We start from the raw sequence: 27,350 nt of genomic DNA, 5'->3' as shown, positions 1-27,350 counted from the left end.
AATATACGTTTGAATTGTAATGGCAGATGGGAGCGGCCAGGTCCTTAGCTTGATCCCTATCACCCTCTCTCTCTGCGGTTGCCTTATCCTCACCCCCAACAACAAACAGAGTGAAACCGGACATCACCAGCACACATTTGGTATATCATTGCCAACTTGATTGTCTGATCAAAACAAGTTTTGTTTCGGGGCTGCGATTTGAGTGACGCATTTGCACCAGATTTACAACTATTAATATTATTTTTGCCAGCGAAATTCAATCAACTTGATATGAATGTACCTACAAATTCACCGTCAACCAGTGCGCCTATGTTTAATTTTTTGTCGCATACTGCTGGGACTAAAGCTAAGCGCCCCGGCCAACGCCTTTCGCTATAATTTGCTTTAAAACATTCTCAAAGAGTCAACCTAGCAATTTCAAACCGAAAGAAAGAATCGCCATTCTTTGACGCTGGAACCCAAAACGCGCAAAAAATCGTCATAAACCACTAGAAAGCTTGCCAGACTCATTGTAATTGATGGAGCCATAAGATAATTCAGTGGCTTCAGCTTTTAAACATTTACTTACTTTCACATCTATAATTTTCTAATGCTTCAAACAAATAATAAAATCTATACTTTCAGCTTATAATTTTGCTCTTAAACAAAATTTTTGGTAATACTTGTATATTAAAGTTATGGTTTAAAAATCTTAAACCTTGCAATAAATCATTGTTTTGAGTTCTGCTTCCACAAACTTGCATTAGGGCTGATGTTTCGTAGTATTGGCCATACAAAAACCTTAATGGCCACAAAGCTGAAGCTCAATTCCGAGATAAGAAATACCGCTCCGGAGACATTTTGATTTAAAATAATCTCCTCAACACTGGACTAAACCTATTCAAATTTCGTAAACAGATAAACCTGATAGATTCAAGAATTTTATTTATAATATATTTTCAAGGGAAGAAAACATAAGAAAGAAAAACATTAAGGGCGGAAGAACAGTTTTCACTCCATCAACCTTAGCATAAGGAATCAACTGTGCAGTACAATTTGAAATTCACAGCCGACATAGAATGTGTATATTCTCTCAATAGAGAGATATTTGTGGCCCAATGTAAATAGCGAAAGTGCATTATTTTCCAAATGAAACAATATAGAGGGATTTGTCAGAAATTTCCATACTTCGCAAACATACACAGTAATTTAATTCCTCCAAATACAAGGTTTTAAGCATCTTGGATTTCAAATGTTACCCAAAACAACTTTAGATTTCAAATTGAAGCATATATGAAACTGCTTATCTGTAAAATTTATTTTCAAATAAATTTCAGTTATTTCAAAAATCTGAACTTTATTTAAAAAACATGGCTAAAAAAACAGCCAAATTGATTCTTTATTTTTACACAAGGGAGGCAATTCGAGATGTAAAGTTTTTGACGACATACAAAGATATTCTTCATTCTTGTTTTTTTGATATTTTCACAGTTCAACATTCATTCGGGAGTAGTAATCATACACGAAAAAAACACAGTATTCCACCCCACTAACTTTTTGATGAAAAAATAATTCAATTCAGAATTTTGACAACAGTGATATATAATCATCATGAAATCTTGCTTTAAAATTATGATTCATAACTTTTTGTCAATCGGCCCAGAGTTTGAATTGGGAGCAATTATTAGAATGGCTCGAAGTGGGAAGTAAGAATCAAATGAGAATTCAAACACGGCTCTGAAATACAACAGAAAAATTTAATTTTTGAATCTCTCATATTTTACCAATAATATATGTAGATGTTACACGCCAGTGGAAGACGCAGTTGGTTGCATTTGTGTCGAAATTATATAAAGGAAGACGACTTGGTAAATAAAAATCCTCTGCATATCTTTCTGTTAAGCATGGCACTTGGATAAATCACACATATGGGACATCCTCAAACATGTTTGATTGAAGATGAGTTGGAAGCTCGAATGGTAGGACTTTAGTTTATTCAACTAACAATTTATATATTTAAACAGAGGTAGAGGATTGTTGAATATCTTTAAAATCTTAAAACCAATAGCAGGGATTGCAAACATAAAGCACAAGACTAATAATAATTCAACGAAAGCTGTACCAGTCATTTCAATTTTGTACCATAACATCAAATTATTTAAGATTGACACATTGTCATAAGAAAATAGAAAACAAAATAGCAAAGGTTGTTGTTACGCCAATGTATACATCTAAAATTGATATTAATTAACAATTCGGTTAAATTCCCAAAACCCCTATTTATTACCACCACCTCCCCAAAGACGTAACATATTTGGCAGGCTTTTTGACGAACTGACCATTTTAACAACATGGAAGCAAGCTTACAGGTAATTATAGATGGCGGCTGGTTTGGACCATACACATAAAGAGCTTTAGGAAAAATTCTACTGTCATTATTATCTTATACGTTAGTACGTTTTCACTTCAACTCAAATAAGGATCTTCATAAGACATATACTGTGAAAGATACTTAATATGAACATGAATCAGTTAGCATAGCATGGTAGGGGCAGTGTTACACCAGGCATCTCTAATAAGAAAGTCAATCAATTTCCAGGAAAATGAAGCATATATTACCAAAGTATAACATGACTTGACCAGTTTACTGACCCTAATTTATGCTGAATATTTTTCGTCATAGAAAGCTGTACTATTGGTGCTGCATGTTTTGAATAGGTAATTTTTTGAAAATTATCCCACATATTATTTCAGCACAAAAATTAAAGAATACACACATTTCCACCATGGAACCGAGAATGTAATTATAGTTACCCTATTTATAAATATCAAATAACATACATACCTCTGGCAATCTTAGGAGAACAATTTAACTATCACCCTTGTTTGGACGAGTATAATCCTATGCTAGCACCCCAACCCCTAGTATTAAGATAGAAAACAAGACAGTGGCGACATTTCAAGCTAAAAATGGACATTTACAAGCGAAATACAAATATAATCACAATCAATCAGACATGAAATTGAACAATAAAGCAATTACATTTAATCAAAAGACAAAAATTTATTTCTTTTTCATCGAACGAGCATGGTCAAGTGTTAACAATCTAGCATGGAACATAAGCTTGAAATAAATAGATGAATTTGAATTTTACCACCGTGAAATCTTGAAAAATATTATTTGAAAGTTTTGCAAGGCACCCGGGCTCAAACCCCATCACTCACGACTAGAGCCACTCCTCACAATTACTAAACATACTCAAGTCGAATGCTGTAACTCAGTTGAGTCTTACTTAGATCAAAGCACATTCCAAATATGCTATTAAAAAAAAAATTTTCAAATTCAGATGTTTTTGTTTGGGGAATCCTTGTTAATGTCAACTTTGTTAGTCAACAGAAAATTGACAACACATTATTTTATTAATAAATAACTAAATTCATTTGAAATATTCACAAAAGCGAAACCTGTTACATGAAAGAAAACTGGAGTAATAAACTATTTGGTTAGGTATATACCTAGTCATGAGATAACTCAACTTCAACTGAAAAAATAAAATAGTGAATCGAAAATTTGGAAGAAATAAAATCTTGATATACAAGATGTCTAAAACAATGAAAGGAAGATGCAAAGATAGGATTTCTATTCAATATATATAGAACAATTATAGATAATTTGATAATTCATATATAGATAGTTATATTTATAATAGAATTACTTAAAATGGAAACTCTCTCTTAATTATAAGTACAAGAGCGGGTTTCACAGTGCAAATTTGAGAAACAAAAAAATTGGTGAACAAATGAAAAAAAAAATGTGGAAAAAAGAGAAATATCAACAAAAATAGAAAAAAGAATATGTAAAATGAAGCAGTGGGAAAATAATAAAATATTTCGAACAAAAAAATCCCCTTCCCAGTAGATTTAATAAGTTATCAGCTCCTTGGCTCGGCTTGTGGTCGCGGACCTAAAAGAAAATAAGTCATCATTTCACCTTTTCCTTTCACTTTAATTTTACCCCTGAGTTCTAAATCGAATCCCTTTTTCTTCAACAAACCGGCCATTTCTTCGGAAACCTGAGAAATAAATAATCATTATTTAATTAATTAATTGAAATTAAAAGTATGATGTTGTGATATCCCATGTTATGTTTCTATTATTATTGGAGTTGAAGACATTTTAAACTCCACCGTATCTTGAATTCTTCCAGTTAGGATTTCAGATGACATATGTTTTTAGAAATGAGCAGAATATTCGACAGAAACTCCAAAATCACCAAGCTGACTTAAACATTCTCAACATACAATTGTAGGAAATCGTGTACACGCAGAACTTTAAAATTTAGTCTGTTCAGAGTGCAAAGTTGAGCCTGATTTCTCCCCTGGGGTCAGTCAAATATTTTTTTTTCATTCTAGAGTAATGAGTCCTTTTTAATAAGTTTGTAGTTGTGAATCTTTTATTGATAGAGGAAAACAATACCTGAATTTTCCCTGGAACTCCTGTACTATCCATTCTACTAGCAACGTTCACTGTATTTCCCCAAATATCATATTGAGGTTTACGAGCTCCGATCACCCCTGCTACCACAGGCCCAATGTTCAAACCTAAATATAAACAAAAAACAATTTTTCGAAATGATCGTGAAAAATACCACATTACCTCTAAAGATAATTCTAACGAAGTCTTCACAAGTAGAATCAGTATGGGACCCCGAATGGCCTAAACCTAATAATGAACTATATTGAATACTTTCTGAAATATACAATTTTCAAATATGGGATATCAATTTTTAGGTTGTCTTTTTAGTTTTTACCATTTAAAATCTCTTAATCATTTGACTTTGCATTAAATTTACACCTTGTATTCTAAATAGAATTGTGTTCAATAGATGAATAGAAACAAAGTATATAAGTTACATATGAAAAATTTCAATAATTTGCAGACGTTGAGAAAAAACGCTTTTTCTCCGCAACTAATGGACTGATTGATTACAAATTGTCAGTACTCAAAAGGGAAAATAGATGAATATTAATTTATTTTCAAATTCCCTAAGTCCTAATCCAAAGGGATCTGAATATTTCACCCAAAATTTTCAGTTTTATTTTTTATGGAAACACTTTTCGTCACTCGATATTTTCAGCAAACTCAGCTGAGGTATTACCTATTGGTATCAATGTTCCACCATTTCTATATATTTCAGCATTTCCTTCCTGATTTTACAGTAATAATAAAGATCGGCTTAAATCTTATTATGAAAAATATACACATTACCTATTCTCAATGTGAAATTGTTAAATGAATGTTCGTTCACATAATCGAGTTGATCTTGAAGTCTCATAGCATATGTGCAAAGTGCGGATATGTGGGTCGAATCTTTGGCATCGTAAGTTTTAGCGTTCAAACCAGATGCCGCCATATATGTGCTGCCAGTCGTCTTAATTTTTTCAAGCTGATGAAATTCGTCTTCTCCTATTATCTGTAGCACACAAAAAATAGGAAAATAGAGTAAAATGATTTTTATATTTACTTTAAATAATAATCATGTCTACAACATAAAAAAAACAATTGCTTTTCCCACAAGTACCAGTCCAAGTCGGATAAAAATATGAAAATCGGTTAACGATTCCAGATGCCTAAGTAATCACCCTTGATGATAAGTACAGCAATCCTCTTGCAGATACTTTTCTCAAAAAGTATTAAAAACTAAAGTTCTGTGATGATGAAAATCCCTGACTATTGCAAAATACCCTAGAATTTTGACTATTTATGACAGCGATTTTTCATTCAAAATATAGCCTACAAACAGACAATGATAGTCGAAGTTACAGATACATACGATTAAAAAATTTTACGACTAAAATAATTAACTCACACTGTCAAAATCTGCAATTATTTCATTGAGTAATCTCAGGCATTCAACACCTTCATTGTTTGCTTCAAGTTCGATGTAAAAGTCTGAGAAATTAGTGATAGTTGCAAACATCACAGCCACGCATTCACAAGACTGACAATACAGTTCTTCATTTGATCTGAAAAAAAATCAGAATCTTAGCAAAGTTATTATTAAATTGAATTGATCAAAGTCATATCCACGCCTAAGATCCGTATACAGAACTTCAAAATTACCTGGGTTCGGTCTTTCCAGAAATTATATTGCGCTATCCACGTACATCCTCGGCCGGCTAGCTATTATACGCTAATTAAGACAGTGCTATTCACATTGTTTATTATGGTGTTACAGTTCTTATCATATATACTCAGATGAAAATATGAGTAAATGATAAAATAACCATCAAAACTATAAAAGTCATTTAATGTGGTCCCAATCAAATACTCGAAAGGTCCAAATTCGGACAACGGTCAGCCAAATATGTGGCCCTGGCCTAGTGGATGAAGTGTTAGGCTTAACTTAACTAAGATGGTATCAAGTTAAAATCTTGAGTCCAAATCTCATGATTACCCCTTCGAACCGTAAAAATTACGATTCTTACAAAAATAAAGTAGCACTTTACATACCAGTGGCTTTGGTGCAGAGACTTATTCAGAGCGCAAGCGTACAAATACATATGATGAAATTTTCGGTGTTCGGTTTTCCTATGTCAAGTTTACAAACTTTTTTATATTCTTTTCCAATTGGGAATATTAGCTTATTTCAACATACATGGTTGAAAGACATTAAACTACCTGTAGTCTTAATCATAAACTCAATTTTCTTACCTTTCTTTTTCCAAGAAATACTGTGCAACGTCCATTGGTAATATGTTATGAAGTAATTTATGATTGTACGCTTGAAAACGTCTTGTATCTTCTCTCTCTTCAGCAGCCTGGATTAAAATAATAGCATTTATTATTCAACTTAGTAACAAAAACAGACACAAAAGTGAACAAGATGTTTACAAAACTGCTCGACATCACAAAGTAGCTCACATAACCACTGTACAGTTATGAGCCACTTCGCCACCAAAGTCCAAGCATATGGAACAATTAAATGTGGTTAACAAGCCTATACCAGATCAAGATTACAGGGCCACAACCAATGAAAAGCAAGAATTATTGGCTTTCTTCCCCCCCAGAATAAACATGAAAATCCTATCCAATAAAAAGGATTGCTCAAATTTAATAAATTTCACTATTAGGCTGATAATGATAATGCAGGAAACAAAGTCAACTCAAACTTATAAAAGTTTAATATTCTAAATACAGTCAAGAATGAAGCGTTTTCCACATTATTCTTCTGAACGAGGATTTATACACAAACCCTTCTATAAGTAGCTATAAGTAGTATAAATGTTAGCTTAGCTGTTGCAAATTTTTTTCATTCAGAGTTTTTCATATTGGGTTTTGGGCCGGAGGCGTCATTGTGGGTTCAGGTTAAAATCTCATGCCGACCATTCCAGATTGACATAATACATAAAAAAATACAACAATGCCGATCAGACCTGACGGTTCCAGAGAAAATCCATACGAGCTGTAGATTCAACTTGTTGACCATGAAGAAAAAGTGAAACGAAAAATAAAAATAAAATAGCTGGCGTCGCGTATTGAAGAGGTACAGCCCAAACTTCAGAACCTCTGTAAGAAATATGCAATGAATAAATAGATTGTCAAAAAAAATAGAAAGAATGTCTTGCTGCCTTCAATTATGAACAGCATTTATATTGACACCGGATGTAAATCCCCGACCACAACAGCACCCAAATATGTTTCATAATAATTGCTTGACAACTATCCATCTCAGTGTACCTACGAGAATCGAATAAATACTTACTCTATCGTAGAATGTAACAATATATCTGCGTTTTCATACATTGTCGGATAGACAAATTCCACTAACAATGTGTAAAGAAGAACTTGCATCAACATCGTAATCAACTTCAATAGACAAGGAAGACTCAAAAACACAGCACAAGTCAACATGGACAGAAGAACACAATACGTGAAATACTGAAAAAGAAAAACCATAGTTAATTAGTCAGTTAATCATAAACTGACTTTAATCAAAGTTATATCTAATGCAGTGTATGTAAATGGAAAAAAGGCTAAATACAGCATTATAAAGGGTACTCCCGTAGTATGTGTACCAGGTTAGGGTATGATTTTATTATGATTTTCCCTATTTTAGTTCTATTACGAGTTCGGGGACTGTCTGTGTTAGTCAAGTGAATATATTCCCTGCCCCTAGGCTTCCGTCACTTTACGCAACTTGATGTAAAGTAGGCGAACAAAATTAGTTACCTCCATATTGGCATACATACTTCTGGAGCCCCTCATAAAGACATATTCAATCAAAATTTTTGAAATCGAATTACCAGGGTAGAAAAAAAAAACTATAAGTCTACTTTGTATTCAATTATTCGCAATATTGTACTAACCTGTGGAAAAAATGTTACAATAGCACTTTCTCCACAAACATTGACTTGGTTATCAAGTATTGTGATATTAAGAGTATTTGTAACATTATGTGCTGTAAGATAATTCGAACTTGTATTCATCAATTCTGCAGTGCATTCTAGCAAATCTGGTGAAGACAGGAAAAGCTAGAAAATTGTAAAAATAAGAAACTTTGAAAAAAAAAAATTCATTCAACAAAGGCACATAGCTAACTTTCGAACATGTTCACATAGGATAGGATAATACCACTGTCAGGTAGCAGGTGCGGGAATTGTTAACCAGTTATTTGTTCCTAGACGCATGGACTTGGAGGAAGCTGTAACCGACCAGCGATTATGCGAACCACCCTACAACGGCGAGGAATACCACAATCCTCTCATACATATTCATCTTTCAAGGAATTCAAACCTACCTACAAACGATCCAACATCTCCAATTTAAGTTAGTTCAGCCAAAAGGCAATCCTGACACAGACAGCTAGCTCATCACCAAGTGAAGAAGTTATTGTTATGAATAGTTTGAATTAAATGATGCTTACCATATTCCCGAATGCCATTATAGTTGTTAGAAAAACGATAAACAAAGCAATAGCCGATGGAAGACGTGGGTGAGGTTTACAAGTGGACAATGTAGATGCCAGAATAACCTTTTCTGATTTTTTCTAAATAGTAAAAATTTCAATTTCAAAAATTTTAAAAGAAATATATCAAAAACGTTGCGATTCAATTTTATATCAAGTAATTTTGTAATTGTGTTTAAAGGAACTGCTTAAAGTTTTGTGTAAATTCCTACATTAATTCTACATTACAATTATTTATAGTCTCAGAGCTCAATTTCTTTCGGCAATTTTCCTCAAAAATTGTAATATTTTTTTATTGACTCGAGCCTAATAGAGTGTAATTCAAACTAAATAGGATTTGTTTGATCGTTTAAATCGAGAAAAAAGTCGAAAAATTTTTTTAAAAAAATCTACCTTGAAGCAAAGGTTTGCGATTGCGAATAGTCCAAGTATAAGAAATGTAGCTCCTATATATATTGATAACATTGCCGGTGTACTGAAAAGAAAAAAATAATGATTGGTATCGATCCCCATTTGGTTTCAAAGGTTTCTAACATTTTTTGCATGATTTTGGTGGTTATTGCACCTTTTAGCGTGTTTTTAGGTGGATTTAGACTGTTTTTGCACATTTGAACAAGTTTTTGGTGCAAAAACTACCAGAAACCACCATAAAACACGCTAAAACATGCAAAAACCAGCAAAAAAACAAGCTAAAATGTGAAAAAAAACGTCTGAAACCACCAAAAACACACTAAATGTACAAAAGCCATCAAAAAAACACCCTGAAACGTGAGAAAAAACTATTAAAACACGCCAAAACCATGCCAAACAACAAGTACACGCTAAAATGTGCGTTAAAATCGCAGTTTCGTTTTCTATTTCAGTGAATCATAGATTTCTTTTTTAAAATATGACATAGTATAATTACGAAAAATCAGATTAAATCACAGAGAAAAATTCTACAAAACCAAAAACCAAAAAATCCCCAGTTCAGAATGAAAAAAAATAATATAAAAAAGACTTGATAAGTGAATTTATATTGCTTCATTACTTACAAAGGTATCATGATGGCCTGTATTATTATAATATGTATATAAATAATGAGTCCAAATGTAGCGTAGAGAGGAAATTGCTGGTCGTGGTTATGAAGATACTGAAAAACAAAACAAAAATTCAAAATATTGTGATGGTATGCAATTCAAGAGTCCTTCCTGCTGCACACTAACACAAATGGATTTTTGTATCGTTTTGTCTGATCAAAATCAGACTTCCTCAGACATGTACTTTACAACAAATTGGCAGGGCTCTTGAATTGCATAGTATGGTCATGTTTATTCCTGCTACAGCATCCTTGCATTATACGGATACAAATCCACTAGCGCAAAGGCATTGAGGAAGGATTGAGAGATAGTCTCGCATAACCTCTACTGATAGTTATATTATAGTAGTGTTATATTTTATGCAACAATATCTGATATATATTTTAGGATTGCCATCCCATTTTAATTGATATAGTGTAAATTAAAATGATTTAATCTTTGAAATCGCATAAAAAGCTATTTTGGTCACATATTCAATAATTCTTGAGAATTGTGGAAGCGATGCCCTAGATTTTAAATCGTTGAGTTAACTACGTCGAACCAAGTTCAAAATCTTGGGATCGAATCCTATGCCCACCACCTCACTTAGGGTGTAATAAATTGGATAGGTAAGATTACAGATTGTCTGAAATATAGTAGCTCTCAACATATCAGAGGGCCATACTTGGTAAAATGAAATTGAAGCGTTGAACTAACCTCTTTTTCTTGATCTTTGTCTTTGAATGTAAGAAAGAATGTACTCATATGACCGGATCTCAGAATATCGAGAGATTGATCGTCGATTGCACGATTCAAGAAATCATTAACATCTTCTTCCGCTCGTCCGTATGTTTGTTCGTCAGATATATTTGGCGTTAATACTCGTCTGAAATAAAATTATTTTATTTTTTTTTAATTTAATTTCCCTTAATTTTTTGTTTCAGTTATGAAATCTGCTGGAAGAAAGTTGGAAGCTGCTGCGTTTACATAAACATCACACAAGACATTCAAAATTCCTAGGAACAGAGTCAAAATTCAGTGATTTTTTGGTATTGGGAGTCAAAGCTGTTGTTGTCATTTTAGACTCAGACACACTAAAAGTGATTAATCGGAATCAAAATTGTCAACAGGAACCAAAACAACATCAAGCCAAAATTTCAATTAAGTTTAACAAATGTCAAAATTTTTTTTCGCTCGAAATGTGAACAAGATGGCGTCAAATTTTGTTAATTTGATGTTGGTAGTATAAGCCTAAATTACAATCCCAATTAGGTTTTTAATGGCTTGAATTCTGGAATAAAATGAAGTTGAATGAATTTCATATCACTGGGTTTTACTATCAAATGTATAACGGACGTACCCTTGTCTTTCATCGAATCCCATCATTTTCATTTCCTTGCTGACATATTTCTTCCATTTAGCTGGATTTCTACTCGATCCCGACATTGAAGTTGTCTCAGGTATCGTGCTCTGTGATCCAGAAAATATAAATTAGGACAAGTATCAATTTTGCGAATGATACCATTTAGTTTGAAATCACTTTATTATAGTTTATGTACTAATACCACTTTTGCTCAAGACAGGGCAGAGTAAGGAGCTAATAGTTTGAAAAAACAATCCAGTTCGGCATTGCTTACCCAATTTAGTATTAATATACGCCGGGTGGGCATGAGATTTGAAGCTGAGATTTGAATCTGCAATGCCAACATATTCAAATAAAATGCTTTACCCTCTGCCGCCACTACAATGCGGTCACCTATATTTTTACAGTTAACCTTGAATATCACATATTGAATTTTATAATGTGATTCGCAGAGTGGTCGCAATGCTCAGATATATGGTAGTCAAATGAGTAACAACATTACAGTATTAGCTTAAACGACATACACATAATTCTGTTATGTGATTGGATTCAAATGGCTCGAAGTAAAATCACAAATCAAGTCCAATACCGTGGCAATTTACGATCAAATTTAGGACATAAAAACTCACTTTTGGTTTTTCTTTTAGTCCAACAATCAAGTATGTAGTAATATCTTTTTCTTTTAAATATTTATTCCTATCTTGTCCATTGCCTGGTTCAACTTCATAATCATCTTTCAAATATTTATATGTAGCCTCAGTGATGTGGATACGTCTGTAAAAAATTCAACTTGACTAAATTTGCCCTTTTTTAGCTAATACTGGTAATGGGAACGAGGTAGAATTTTCCCGTAAATGTGTATCAGAATAAAACAGTCAAAAAGGCCTTGCAAATATTACCTAGTTTTAAGAGTTAATTTCCATACTCTACCGAGAACGATACTTCTATAATTAGCCTATGGCAATAAAAATGTATAATGGAGATGTAGTATTGGAACAGCTTTCAACTCCCTGGGACATATTCGATACCTTTTATTTGAAAAGACAATCATACATACCCAGCACATCCACCCGCTTCCATTTGGTTAGCGAGAGTTACATCGTTACTCCATACATCAAATTGCCATTTTTTAAGTCCCAGTACTCCACAGTGAACACGTCCAGTATGAATACCCACTCTCATATCTAAACCTGGAATACCAGTGACATCTCGTACCAGCCTATGAAAAAAAAATATTCGTTTATATTAAGGGGAATCGAGCCATTTAAAAACAACTCTGACTCCAGATTGAGGAAAATTTTGAGTAAAAAAAAAATTGCACTCAACTCTCGAGCCATTTGACCCTCATATGAATCTCTCTAATCAGTCTGGCATCCCCCAGCCTATCGCACCCTTCCACAAAGATTAGTATTGACATAAATATGTACAGAAGCTATAATAAAAAAAACTCACGATATGGTGTCTATCATATCAAGACCCATTTGAACACAGCATTGTGCATGGTCTGCCCGTGGATCAGGAAGTCCAGAAACACAGTAATAGCAATCACCTAAAATCTTGATTCTCAAACAGTGATTATCCTGGAAAAGTTGAAATAACAATTGGTAGAATTTAAAATTACTAAGGAAATATTCAAGTGCAAATATAGATTGTTGCTGTTGTTGAGAAGAAATTGCTTTTCTCCTAAACTAAAAGACCATAAGTACACTCAGAGTCCAAAAACCCCACCCACTCGAGAAATAAAATTTAGTTTGATAATATGAATCGGGAAATTATTTTTTTGTGTGGCCCAGCTAGATGTCTGAAGTTGGTTACATGGTCCACTGTAAAAAATGTTGCACACTCCTGGTCTACTCTATGCGATCTGTTTATGTGGCAAATGAAAGATCAAAGCAAACCTTGGCAAGTTTATCGAAGCGAGCGAATAATTCATGCAAAGTCCGAACAAGATCGTGTGCTCGGCATTGTGAAGCAAGTTTCGTAAATCCTTCTATGTCGGCAAAGAGTATACTGTAATAAAATCGAAATGGTTAAGCATAGAAATACAATGATGTCTGGAATACAGGAACATACCCATCATGGGGGGAGGTTGCGGGTCGAAACCCCTCTTATTCGAAAATAAAAAAAGCACTTTTTCGTATCATACATAGCAATTTTTCATAGCTAGAAATGCTTTTCAAACCCTCAAAAGTCTTGAGAACCCACATCTTCAAAATCATATCAACACACAAAATAGACGGAAATTGAAATATCGAGACAATGGATTGTGATAACATTCTGATAGCTGATTATAAAATCCTTTGCCATAATTGTAGTAATGAAATTATGTGTTTATTTTTAAACAGTTATAAAGAAATCCTTTCTCACCTGACGTTATTGTGTTTTTGTATATAAATTTTATGAAATTGTTGATTTTGTCTTTCATATTCAATTTCGGCTTTCATTTCCATGGCAACGTGGCGAGGAAGTACAGAAAGGAGTAGTCGCTCCTACAATTGAATTGAAATCAACAAAGATACTATTTTTGGATGTTTTTCAAAAAAAGGTTAGACTTTATGTATTAATTCAAAGTAAATGGCATAAAAACCTGTTGGTGATTTTCTTTTTGCGTTTTGATCCTAGCTTCGATACAATCTCTCGTTTCAGCGAACGCTTTTCGTTGTGCGACTTCCGCAGAAAATCTTGTGCATACCCCGGCGATATTTGTGCCAATGAAAATAACAAGATCTGCGAACACCTGCATAGAAAAAAAAATTTTTTACAAAAAAGTTTTGCTGAATTGTTGATGTTTTGGTCAAAAAAATCCCTCTCCTCCACAACTAATGAACTGATCGATTAAGGATTTTTTTGCACTTAAATATGAAAAGGGCAAAAAAGTTTTCTATTTATTTTGACATATACGAAATTAAGGTACATTCTTGTCCATATATTTGAGCATTGCTGTCTTCTTTGCTTTTTTAAAAACTATAAAAACTATGATCTGGTAGAGGTACATAGATGTACTGCATTTACGATGAAATAACAGGAACCCATCGACTGAGGTGAACTCGATTTTAGGAATAATTGGATAGGCTGGATTTTAGATTGAGTTAATACATTCGGGGGATATCTCAGATATCCAGAAAAAAATAAAATAAGATGGATTAACCATATTAAAAAAGTTGATAGATGAATCAAACTTGTTTCGCTCAAATTATTAACCTTTTTCATTCTAATTTATGTCTTTATAATGTACTGGATGTTCTAACTAAATCATAGATGGCTAGAAGACATATCAACATTGAGTTTGGGATCTATATTTTGTAATAATGTATAGGATTTACGCATATCTCTGCAAACTTTAAGAAAATTGGTTGAAAGAATAGATAACCATTATCGAATAGTTTGTTTTCTGAACGTTTTTTAATATCTCACAGTCACACCTATTCGACCACTGATATCTGACGTTATTATAATGTAACGTTATAAACTTAAAGTTTAAATAAAATAGAAAATGGTTTTCATACTACTTGGGTGATTACAGAGGGCTATTAAGATTCAGTTGGAAGAAAATGTTATTTCAAGTATAAATTTGCCTTAAATTTACGTAAAATGAATTGATACTGGTATTTTTCATTAAGAATAAATTGAATTAGGTTTCAGTCGAATATCATCCCGTAGGGAGTTGGATTATTAAAACTACCCAACCAATAATATCGCTTTCGATCCAAAATGCAAATAATTTCTTATGATACCTTATTAATAGGTCCAATAAATAATAAAATCGCAGATAACAGTATTATATTTTTTTCTCAAAAAAGAGAAAATTGATAGTCTAATAATGATCTCAATAGGTCCAATAAATAATAAAATCGCAGACAACAGTATTATCTTTTTTTTTTTCAAAAAAGGAATAATTGATAGTCCAAAAATGATTTAAAAGTGTAACTATTTTTCTCTTGATTTTTCTTTCAAAACATTCATTGTTATATATGCGCATAATATTAAAACAATACTGTTAATTTGAATATCACAGAGTGTTCATAAGTCTTCTTACATTTCCAATCTACCATGTTTGTTTCATTTTAATCAGAGATTATTTATGTAGGGGCCAACAAACTGTATGGTGTTGATAATTTCCCTTTACAATTTAAAAATTTTTGAGACATTTTTGTCTATGGCTATTCATATAAATTAGCGAGTTACAAAGACTTATTTCGATATTATGATGAATGAAGCTGAGTTTCCATTATGGGGTTTTATTTGCTAGTTTATTCAGACAGAAATAGTGGTCAGAATTATCCATTTCCAGTATTTTTTAAATATTCTAAATAGTTTGTATCAGCCCGAAGTACACCCGAGGCCCTATCATCATGGTTATTTTCAAGGACAACTACTTCCTTGTTTAGTTCCGTAATCATGACCAATCATCAATGGGTCATCAATCAACGTGTCTATATTTTTGAAAGCGTTACTGTCGTTTCAGAATCCAATTATTTTCAAACCTGAAGTCAAATTTCCTCTAATTAAGGTTTTCAGCTCGAAATGACGAAACGTGAAAATAACTGATTTGAGAGAATGAAGATAACATATCTTTTGTACTCTCAAAGCAAGTTATCGAAATATTTTTGATAAATATTGCTGCAAATAATAATTATGTATCAGCTTAATTAAAGAGCAACTAGTTCTTAATATTTTCAAATAGTAATTTCTTCAAAATATCAACATTCAGACTTTTGTCTCGAATCCATCCAAATAAGTTAACAAGTTTTACCTGCAATATTTGACATCTAGTATGATTTTGTAGCATAAGTCGAGGTTAAATCAAAAGAAAGAATATTCAATTTGTTTGTATAAATACCTCCTGTGTATAGGCAGTTTTGTCTGCATTCGCAAGATAAGACAATAGAAGGTGGATGACGCTAAGGGACACTCCTGCAGTTGAAACAGCCAGTAGCGGAAGAGGCATAAAAGTGTAAAGGGTGTACGTTACAAGAATCGTTAACCAAATAGCGTAGCCCGTCCTGTAAACAAACAGTTAAAGTGGTTATTTCTCTAAAATGAAATGACAAGTCAAACTAAAATATGTATCTACCAAGCATAATACAAAAATAAAATATCAATTTATTTACTAGCCATGTTCGGGCCATGCTACTAGATTAATAAGTCTATTAAAGCTATAAATAAGACAGAAAATTGCATGCAATAAAGCAAACAGATATATTTTTCTAGTCGAGAATATAGGAGACAAATTATAATGAAGGAAACTTACGTGTAGATCTCAACTTTTACGATGGTATAAATATCCACAGCTAGAATCATTGTTAAAATAATGTAGCACAGGTAGAGCAGTGTATATTGAGAAAAAACGTTAAATAAAAATACGACCTGCAAACAAAATAAAGCAAAATTTGAATTCCCTCGAAAATGGAGTATCTATCTATCAAATGTCATAAAAGTATTAAAATTTGTTGAAAAATGGATTTACGATCATAGATATTTTTAAAAGAAAACCACATATGGAATGCCTCAGAAATTTAAAGGTTTGTTATTATACAATAGGAGTGAATTGGAAACAAATTGTTATTTTGGAAAACTGATTGAAACAATCGAGGCACACAATATCTTGCTGGTAGCCATTTGTGTCGGAGATTAAAATCTAGGATTTTAAAGCCGATAAATTCAATAAAGTGGATCGGCTTAAAGCCAACTCAGATTGATTCTATTCTATTCCTTCCAATACTGTATAGCTTCATCGATACCAAAAGGGTAATTTGTCCAAACATTTGTAAGAAGTAAAAAAGATACAGTAATGTCTTCCAAAATGCAAGCACATAAAAGCCATTAGTATGAGTATTTCTAACAGATGTTTAAACTTTAGGTTGTGATGAAATTTTAGGAGTCGACCAAAGATCGTTATGTTATAAATACAATAAAATTAAATTTCACACACAATTATTGGAATGTTTCACAATAAATAACGCATCAAAGTTCAAACACAAGATAATTACATAATTATTTCTGTTTTCAAGAATATTATATACAATATATATTTCAAGAGGGAAAAGTCAACAATTTCCGATCCCGTTATGATTTTATATCAAAAAGCACAAAAGCTGTGCAAATTTAAAATAGAAACCTCGGAATGTTGAACCCGTCAAATTTAAATTCAAATTGGACTTCAGGACGTTGAACCCGTCAAATTTAAATTAAAATTCAACCTATCAAACAGTTTTGTTAAAAAATAGTATGCATTTTTTCAGATACCTGTAACACGAGACAAGCGAATATAAAACATCCATAAACAATTCCATTTGAGACATCTCTGTATTCTGATTCTGAACCAATGTAATGAAAACCTGTTGAAAATCAAAATATAGAAATTTAGAACAATCATCCAAAAATAAAGTCCTATCAAAATTACAAATTCGTTATGAAGTCAGTTCACTGTATATCCTTACCAGGTTTGTTTTTTCTTATTAATCAGTGTTGTTTAATTATATTTTACTTTGCCCGGTGGTGTGAAGCATTGTGCTAAGCGTTAGGTATACGCTCGCCACCACCCTCCGTGGGTTCGCAGGTCGATTTCTGTGGTTATTTCCACAGGAAATATATGTGAGAGCATTGCTGGACTCTTCGCCACCGCAAGGTGGTTCACATAACCATTGGTTGAGGGTTTGCTGTCTTATCGTCTTTCCTCTCCCCGGGAATAAATAGGTAAATTTTATCCTACTTCATTTAATACATCTTTATATGCCTACCAATAATTGCGCAAGCACATCAAAGTTACTTAACCTAATTTAACACTCTGTAGTCTGTACATTTATATTACCAGTATCTATAAATTCCTAATACAGTATTATAGTATTTAAATCTGAATAAGACCGGAATCATTAATAACTGAAGATGCATCATAAAAATTTAATATAATAGCCCATCATTATTATATATTGCATATTTCATTCAACCGCGTTTTCATAGTTTTTTTAATTTAATGTAATTTTAATATATACAGAAGTTAATGAGCTTAAATGTCACGCCTTCAAAATGTATTTGAAATTCGCTACATAGGATAAATTTAATCAAGGTAAATGTAGAAATTGGGTAGAGAATTAATTCCCGTAATTCAGAAAGAAAAATAGACAAAAATTGTAGAATGGATATAAAATTAAGATTTCAGCAAAAACAAATTTTGTCTTTTTTTCAAGAAAATGACAAATATATGGGTTTTGAATTTGAACTTTTGATATTGCATATCGATATTGTTTCAAAAATGTTTTATAGTTAATTCTATTTCAAGTTGACAATGATTATTTTTCCAAAAAAGAGTAAAATTTAGAATACTGATAGTGTACGAATTACTTTTTAAAAAATCATATCATTATCCAAAATAACATATTTCAACTGTCTATAATTTCAGGCGACGATTAAATTTAGCTATGTCCTTGAAAATATCATAAAAAAATGCAGAATTTCCTTCAATGTAGGATATTTTTGATTTACAGTATTATATTCATGATATCAGTGTGTCAATAGTAAATATACACATTTCATTTTAAAATTTCTCTCCCGAAAATAATATTTGGTAAATTTCAAAAATAATCAATTTAATTTTAAGCTGCCAATTTCCTTTCAACCTCATATTTTTCTCGACTTAATCCTATTGAAATTTGTTCTAAAAATAGGTGACATGGTCTGTCAGGCTGTTACTAAATATATTTCATGTTTTATGGTTTTCATTCAAATTCGTGGAAATCTTTCATTTCTAAGTCTCGGTTATTTAAATCAAAATATAAAGGATTATATTTATAACCTAGTTCAATCATATGAAAAAAAAGCCAGGAATAAAAAAAAGTGTAACCTAACAAGTGTTTATTAAAATTAACTTAAAAAAATATTCCACTTTTTTTTCAAATTTGAAATAAATACAAAAGGATTATTTCTAAAAACAAAAAAGCTTTTGAGATTTCAGATAACTGACAATTTTTTCCGAAATTTGCTACTCGCGGCGGAATTTTTTATTATGACTCAATTTTGAATATTCGATATTGAAATATTAAGAATACAAGAAATCCATTACATTCAACTATCAGATATCGACATTCTTAGAAATTGGATATTAAATTCGAAAAAATTCTCATATTTAATGAGTAATAACCATTATATGATCAAAAAGCCAAAAGTAAAACTGCATATATTATCCATAACGAAAGAGAGGCATCAGCTCAGCGTACCATAATAAAGAATAAATTTGCCTTCATTTGACCTGAGCTGAGCAGACATAGGTCCCATTGGAGCCGAATTTCTTGGGAATGATAATATTGTTTAAAATATCCACACTGGCGCGAAACCCTCCAGAAGCCGCCATGAAAAAAAAATAAAAACCTCTCCAGGTTTCCCATTACCACATTGTATGATTAAACTGTTGCCAATATAGCTATTTAATTAATAATGCATGATAAAATGAAAATTTTACAGTATAAGAGATAAGAGCTTCTTTGGCTCATCACACCAAATTTACTAAGTACGTTTTGACATAATAACTCATCAACAAGGAAGAGTATGTTTTGACATAAATTTGCGCTCGTGTATCTTGTTCTTGTCCCATTACCTGTTTCGATGATCTCACTAGAGACCTCGAGTGTGTTTTGACATATTGTTGCACAACATCCAAAATTTATTTACACTCTTCCGATTAGAAAATGTTCTTGTTTATACCTACATCTGGCATGGGCTTTCTATAACATGTTGTGATACACACTAAACATTAATAGATATGTTGTAAAGTTAGGAAAAGTTTCTTACTTCATAAATTATAAATAATTTGAAAAGATTTTTTGGCAAATTTTGCTCTGTAAAATTGGCATAAATTTTGGCAATATCGCAGAATAATTCAATAGAAATTTTATTTCAGTTGTTTTAGGAATTTGACAGGCCTGGATAAAAATAGAGTATAAAGATATATATTTGTGTTAGCAATGAGGTCTTGGATGACTTGATATATGAAGTAATTTAATTAAAAATACCATTTCGGGTACAGTAGACAGATTAATCAAATAATTATAAAATGAATAAGTATTCATAAAAGCCATTATGCCCACCTAAGTTTTCAATAATATAAGCTTAAAAATAATATGCTGTTACCAAACCGGGACAAAATTTGACGCTCCTGAAGTATGAGTACCAAGATGGCGTACACCGGAATGTAGTATGTGTATCAGGTTAGGGTTAGGCCATAATTGTAGGTACAAATACTACGTGCCCACTTGGCCAGTCCCCGAACTCGTAATAAAACTAAAATAAAGAAAAACGGAATAAAATTATGGCCTAACCCTAACCTGGTACACATACTATGTTCCGGTGTCCGCCATCTTGGTACACATACTTCAGGAGTAGGCTACCCAAAATTCAAATAGGTAATTTGAGATCACCTCGATTCTGAAATTCCACAATGATAGATAAGCCTATATCTATTGCTGTTTTTATTATTATATCTATCTGATACTGTTTGACTGATAACATTGTACAATGGAGAATATCTTGAAATCAAAAAATTAATACTCCGGAATGTTTTGAAATACTTATATAATTTTTTTCATAATCAAAGCTTAATTCTATTCAGGTAATAGGTACGAATTTAATCACAGCTGTGAGTTTTTTTTCAAAAATATAATGAATTTAAACCAAATTTCATTTGTAATAAGGCAAGTCAAAGCCAAGTATTGTGGCTTCAAGTTCTGTTAAAGATGGGTACAGTCGCCTTTCTTTTTTTCTACTCAATTAAGCAATTAAGCAAGTCAATGTCAAAGTCATTCTGCAAAGTTCATGACAATGATCAAGTCACCTTTCATGGCTTTATTCAAGTTGAGTCATTTCACCTAACTGAGTAACGGCTAGTCATTTCAAAAATTTACCAACTTCGCCCTAATTCAAGTTGAGTCTCTGGAATCAATGAAAGCCCATTTTATGATTTTTAAACAACGTTTCAACGACTTCTGCTCTGAACTAGGCTCTGTGCAAACCATCCACTGATATGTGAGGAGCTCGTATTAGTTAAGTTAAATATCAGTTAATAAAAAGGAAAACTCACCAATGAGAAAAACACATAAGGCAATAATGAGCCACAATAAAATTGTGAGACTTTTCATATTAAGTCTGAAAAAATATCTTTGATATAGTTTTTCAACTGACGCAGATTCAAATTGCATGCCGCTGAAAAATTTCTTGATGGGTCCTGACGTCAAAAACCTGTAAAAAGGTAATTGATAAAAAATAACAAAAATTGGGTGTCAGATTAGATTATTAATAAATCCCTAAGAGTTTTTAAGGAAAAATTATATCTGTTATAAATTTCAAATAACATTCGAATTTCAAAATCTTGAAAATGTTACAAAAATTAGTAACAACAAGAGAGCGATCCTCGAATATCTGGACAGAGTTGAAATGTCGTATATAAGTGCTGCTATGAACTACCATAATTTAAACAGCAAAATTTTTGCATAAAATATCAGAAAATTTCAAATAGAAAATAATGTGGCTTCTTCCATCTTTTGAAAATCTGAAATTGTTCGGTCCCCTAGTTGCAGAGAAAGGGGAATTTTACACCACATTAACAACCCCAATAATAAATATATCACCCCAATAGCAAAACGATCCATATTGTCTATACATCATTTTTAAAGAAAAATTGAATTTTGAAATCATAATAAATTTTTCGGATAAATACTAGTACCTCCAAAAACGCATTGTTTAAAAAACACTTCACTATATGCACAGCTTAACTCGATGTGAGTTTATGAGTTCATCGATAATTTCCAAAACGCATGCATATCAAGAATAGATCAATTTTAGGAACAATTTTCGAATTAGCAAGTCTGCTATAAATGTTTTGAAATATTCAAATCAATTATCCAGATGGTATCTGAAATAAGAGCACTAATCTTGATCTGGCAAAATCTATATAAATATGGTATGTTAATCAGTAAAATCATCTTGCCTGTGGCACATAAAGCATTTTCCTTTGACATTATCATCTTTATGCATTGAAAGATTATTTTCGTCTGATTGAGCATGAGTTTGATGATTTGCTGCTGCATTTGCCACTGTATTATTGTGTATTGTCGTCGTTGAACCGTCACCGTTCCGTTCCGTAATGCTGAATTCGTATTTTCCGGAAGATCGATAAGGGGAAGACGATTTGATGTGTGGCACAGGCTTGGAAGTGTGGTTTTTATTATTGCGGCTAGTCCTAACCAAATCAATTCCTCTTGTAGGCACTTGCGGCATCTGGCTTATATTGTTCTGCCTTCTAAACTTGTCTTTTTGTTTGCAAACTACAGGACTATTCTGTGCGGATGCGGACATGTATTGGTTAATAGCGCTAACATCTTTTGTCCTTCGGTTCACTGGTAAAACAAAAAGATTTCAGCATGAAATACAAAAAAAATTTGATAGAACGAGTTTGACTCAGGGATAAAATGGAAAATTATATATGCTTTATATGTGGACCATGTTTTATACAGTGAAGAATTGTGATACAATAATTTGATTAGATGATTCAATTTGAAAAAGGATAAATCATCCCTCGGCAAGTAATCATCATAATGATGACAATTTTATAGTTCTTATCAATTTAAACACAAGATGTGTGCAAATGTATAAATTACAAAGACAGCAGGTGTTTGTGTAGGCTACTTAGTTTAATTTAAAAATTATTTTCATGTTGATAATGTTGACATGAATGGGCCAAAGATAGATAGGATATCTATATACGACCCGATCATGGACAGTAAAATATCAAATTTTAAAATGCAATTATTCATAGTTCAGCTGAGTTTCGTTATTAAATGTAAGATTACATACAAATCATTCCTGGAAGAAAATATAAATTTGGTTAATCTCATTGCAAACGAAAAAATAAAGATTCCTTTACCATAAGGGCTGCTTGACAAAGACGAAGCAGACTTGGCTCTAAATATTTTGAAGATGTTCCTCTTATTGGATGTCTCTGGCGATCTTGGTGATTGAGCATCCACTGAAATAACAGTATATAAAAGTTATAACATAGAAATACTCACTGTACAAACAGTCACTGATGTGTCAAAATCTACTATATATTACATACTGAAATCTTTTCCATTTTGTATTTTGAACATTATTGTTGGTGTATGTATGAGTTGCAGACTTGCAGTATATGTTTCAATAGAGAGGATGTTACGTTATTAGACATTCCAGAATGTAAACGTATGTGTGTTGTTGTGATTACTTGATAACCTGCTGGTGATATATGGGAATTCTGAAACTAGAAATTTAATTTCAGGTCGAGTATTTGCCAATAATAAGGATACGTAAGGTAATATGACACTTTCAGTGATGACATAATTATGAACTAAATAATCTGAGAATGAAAATTTCAATTGTCTATTTTCAGTCCATGATAAATGGGTATTGTTTATATGACAAATAAGAAATAACCACGGCTTTGAATAAGATAAATACAGCGACATTTTGTATTTTAAGATACACCACTAATTTTAAAATAGCTATCTCATCTGAATTTAGCTGTTGAGCGCAGGGTTGTAAAGTCGGAGAAAATTCACAATCTCTCGAATCTAGTATACAATTCAAGAGTCACACACAGAGCGCCGCGGGAAATGCAATAGGTGTGAATTCAGCTTTCGCTTAGCCCCACAGTAATAAACGCACCAGGCAAAATGGCGAAAGATTTAACACAGCGACAAGAGCAAAAAAAACATTATGTATTATTATCCATGTGAGTGCCTTTTTAAACATAAACTGTCGAATCAGGATTTTATGCTTGATGAAGAAAAATCTTAGTGTTGACAAGGGCCACACTGAATGGCTTGGGGTTTTGGCCCGCGGGCCACCTGTTGCACACTCCTAGACTAGACCCATTGCTATACTTGCATGGATGGTCTTCTTTATATTTATCCCAAGAAGAGTGAAGTCAATTAAACCTTATGATGGTAAACTCTGGCGTCTAGTCACAATCAAATGATTGATGACCCTTGTTATTGACCACTTGTAGAAAGAAAATCAGATATTTCCCCAAAGTGTCTCACTCATTTCTTATAAGCGAATATTCCAGCAAAAAAAATATAATTTATTTCAACTTGAAGCCGAAAAAAAAGAGCTATTTTTCATATTTTTAAAACCAACTTCAGGTGCAACACATCATTCTTTATTATTAATATGCCTTTGAATGACATTTATTAAATTTCTATTTTTAACCAAAATTAAAACCATTTCAATACAGGATTTCTGTTCTCATAAAATCTACTTATATAGGCCAGAGTATTTTATAAGCTCCAAAGGAGCATAAAATTTAATAAGGTGATATTAAAACGTCGCTAATATACATTTAGTACAGACAAAGCCCCTTGCGTCCTGTGCTTTTCACATAATAACTAGTTTATTAACACTAATAAAAAATAGAAGGTCAAACGAGTGTAGAATGACTAAAAATTACGAAAAATATTTTATATTGTACAAACATTGAAGTAATTAAAGTTTACTACAAATTACAAAATTTATGAGTGGGTTTACTTACTTACGTTTGAGTGAGTTGATTAAAATTTGATACGACATGGGAATGTGCATAGAAATTAATTCACAGAACAGATATGAAATTAATATCGTTCAAAAATGTTGATTTTTTAGGAATTCCACTATCGATTTCTCTAATACAAATATTTATTTGTCGACGTTTTTACATGTGTTTTTCTCTGAACAAGGCTTTGCACAAGTTAGTATATATTGAAAGGCTTTGTTCGTTACAGCATATTCTGAAACGAAAAACTAGTAAACTATTTCCAAATTCTGCATTGACTGGTAACCGGACTGGAGGCTCATGTTCGCCAGATGATTATCGTGATTATCGTCTTTCCTCTCCATGGTATAACCATGGAAATCCAATCCCATTCGTTAAAAGCGAACATCAATTTGAATTCAAGACAGACAAGGTAGAAAATTTAGAAGAAAAAAAATCTTTTTGAGTAACAAGAGTATCATCTTTGTACAAGAGATATAATAAACTATGATAAATTTATGTCATTCCCTACAGCTTACTTACAAACATAATATTCAAGGAAGTACTGGTTCTTGTGATTTTGAATTAGGTAAACATATTCGAATAGAGTCTTCCGTCTTGTAGTCTGCATTGATAACATTATGCAAACAGTTGGTTGTTTAATTTAATAAGTTCTTATATGAGACGTAATTTATTTAAAGTAGGAAGCTGATTTCAAAAGGAAGACTGGATATATTTGAGGAATGATTAATAAACGGTGGAATTATAAAGTATAACCAATTTTATCCTTCCGTTTAGCAATTTACTCACAATAATCTAATCTGATAGCAAACAATCCAGGATACTATCTGTTTTATTACTATAAACCCACTGAACTCTTTTTGACCTTAAAATTTAAAAAAGGAAAAAAAAATTGAATGGAATTTTATTATCATTTTCAATAAAGTAAAAGGGTTTATGAATTTGTTGCTACATGATTTTTGATCGATTGAGAAAGCAATAGAAAACCAGTCAAAAAAAGGGGATTTCATACATAGATGTCAGATAAAAATATATTAAAGACTTTGAAATATAAATAATTTTTACCTATTTTATAACAGTATAGTAATTTTCTCCAAATTTTAATTTCCTGCACAAAGCCCCGGCGCCGGTGTATAATTTTCAGCTTATCAGTAACATTAACCAATAATAGCGGTAGGAATTATAATTTTAAGTGATTAGTCTACTGTGTTTATTATATTTATAACTTCACAATTATTGGGATTAGAATTCATATTAGTACAGTGAGGAAGTTAACACTAACAATTCGCTTTTTTATTAAAATATCTTGCATAAAAAATTGAAGTGGAAAGAGCATCTAGATTCATTAACGCAATCACACACAAAAAGTTTAATACAAAAAAAATTATGCCGTTTCTGCAATAAAATGGCAGCATTGGAGAAGAAAACTGATCGAATAGACAACAAAATCATAGCTTTTTGGACAAATGGCACTTATCGGATTGTTTTACATAATAGATGCAGTTATTCTAAAAAATCTTTTCCCTCAACTTGAAATTTTGAGTAATTAAAAGCGATGGCTATTACCTCATTACTATTTTTTTAAACAATTTCAGTCAAATGGAGCCCTGGCATTCCAGCCAAAATTTTTCCATTTTTGCACATAATGTACCACACCGTGGTATTCCATATCCACTAACATAATACAATTTGAAATGTAATTGATTTTTACATATTAACAGCCATATATCAAATACTGTAATACGATCAATTTTAATTGAAGGTTTTTTACTGTTGATTTTTTAATTTTATAACAAGCATCTTCCCAGAATTAGGCCTACCCTGTATAAAAAATGAGTCAATATTACAAAACCATCACAAATTATCAAATACACACCGAAAATTATTTTTTTATCAACTGTATATATTATTTTGATTCTCCATGATATATTTGTGATAGTGGTCATGTGGCAAAACGTACAAACAAACTATTTTGAAAATTGAAAGGCATTTTTTTTGTGGTGTTTGGCAAAAAAGAATCAAAATGAACCTTGACAATATGATAGTGAAATTGAACAGATAAAATCTGCAACTGACCATAAATATATGAAGTTGACAGTTACATAACATCAAAATTTTTTTAACAGAATGCTTCGTCAATTGCGTAATTCAGGTTATTTTGTTGAGATTCAGATTTCGACAATGGTGGAAAAACAAAAAAATTGTTGATAAGGAGCAATCAAATGTTACTTTACCTGATAGGCTATATTAAAATACTTTAATTTTGAGGCATTAAAACTTGAATTTTTTGAAATTTTACTTTTTTTTCAATCTTTTAACAAAATAATCAATTATCTTTTAACTCTGGACAAGAAGCTCAACTGAAAGTCATAAAATCTTACCTTCAGTATTTGATAATTTTACAAAACAAAAATTATACTTAAAAAAAACCTC

The 27,350-nt window shown here is 31.9% G+C and overlaps 1 protein-coding gene across 2 annotated transcripts in view; it reads right to left on the bottom strand.

Moving 5' to 3' along the window:
- Positions 1-910: 910 nt before the first annotated feature.
- The window catches only part of LOC120337426 (adenylate cyclase type 6-like), a 39,536-nt gene continuing 13,096 nt past the window's right edge, over positions 911-27,350 (bottom strand). For both annotated transcript variants that reach the window (XM_039405193.2, XM_039405187.2), the window contains exons 3-27: positions 23,280-23,381; positions 22,344-22,752; positions 21,438-21,595; positions 17,615-17,706; positions 16,620-16,735; positions 16,209-16,371; positions 13,956-14,105; positions 13,736-13,857; positions 13,267-13,378; positions 12,821-12,948; positions 12,426-12,587; positions 11,998-12,142; positions 11,366-11,475; positions 10,723-10,891; positions 9,982-10,079; positions 9,341-9,422; positions 8,906-9,028; positions 8,349-8,513; positions 7,745-7,920; positions 7,416-7,548; positions 6,694-6,800; positions 5,849-6,005; positions 5,248-5,452; positions 4,456-4,580; positions 911-4,052 (exon numbers count right to left, since the gene is read on the bottom strand). In XM_039405193.2, coding sequence (XP_039261127.2) covers positions 3,912-4,052; positions 4,456-4,580; positions 5,248-5,452; positions 5,849-6,005; positions 6,694-6,800; positions 7,416-7,548; positions 7,745-7,920; positions 8,349-8,513; positions 8,906-9,028; positions 9,341-9,422; positions 9,982-10,079; positions 10,723-10,891; positions 11,366-11,475; positions 11,998-12,142; positions 12,426-12,587; positions 12,821-12,948; positions 13,267-13,378; positions 13,736-13,857; positions 13,956-14,105; positions 16,209-16,371; positions 16,620-16,735; positions 17,615-17,706; positions 21,438-21,595; positions 22,344-22,752; positions 23,280-23,381 — 3,650 coding nt within the window. In that variant the 3' untranslated portion in view covers positions 911-3,911. The remainder of the gene's footprint in view (positions 4,053-4,455; positions 4,581-5,247; positions 5,453-5,848; positions 6,006-6,693; positions 6,801-7,415; positions 7,549-7,744; positions 7,921-8,348; positions 8,514-8,905; positions 9,029-9,340; positions 9,423-9,981; positions 10,080-10,722; positions 10,892-11,365; positions 11,476-11,997; positions 12,143-12,425; positions 12,588-12,820; positions 12,949-13,266; positions 13,379-13,735; positions 13,858-13,955; positions 14,106-16,208; positions 16,372-16,619; positions 16,736-17,614; positions 17,707-21,437; positions 21,596-22,343; positions 22,753-23,279; positions 23,382-27,350) is intronic.

This window comes from Styela clava, chromosome 1, assembly GCF_964204865.1.
Source record: "Styela clava chromosome 1, kaStyClav1.hap1.2, whole genome shotgun sequence".
Classification (NCBI taxonomy): domain Eukaryota; kingdom Metazoa; phylum Chordata; class Ascidiacea; order Stolidobranchia; family Styelidae; genus Styela; species Styela clava.
The sequence above is the reverse complement of the archived record's forward strand: the minus strand, read 5'-3'. Positions and strand labels throughout refer to the sequence as shown.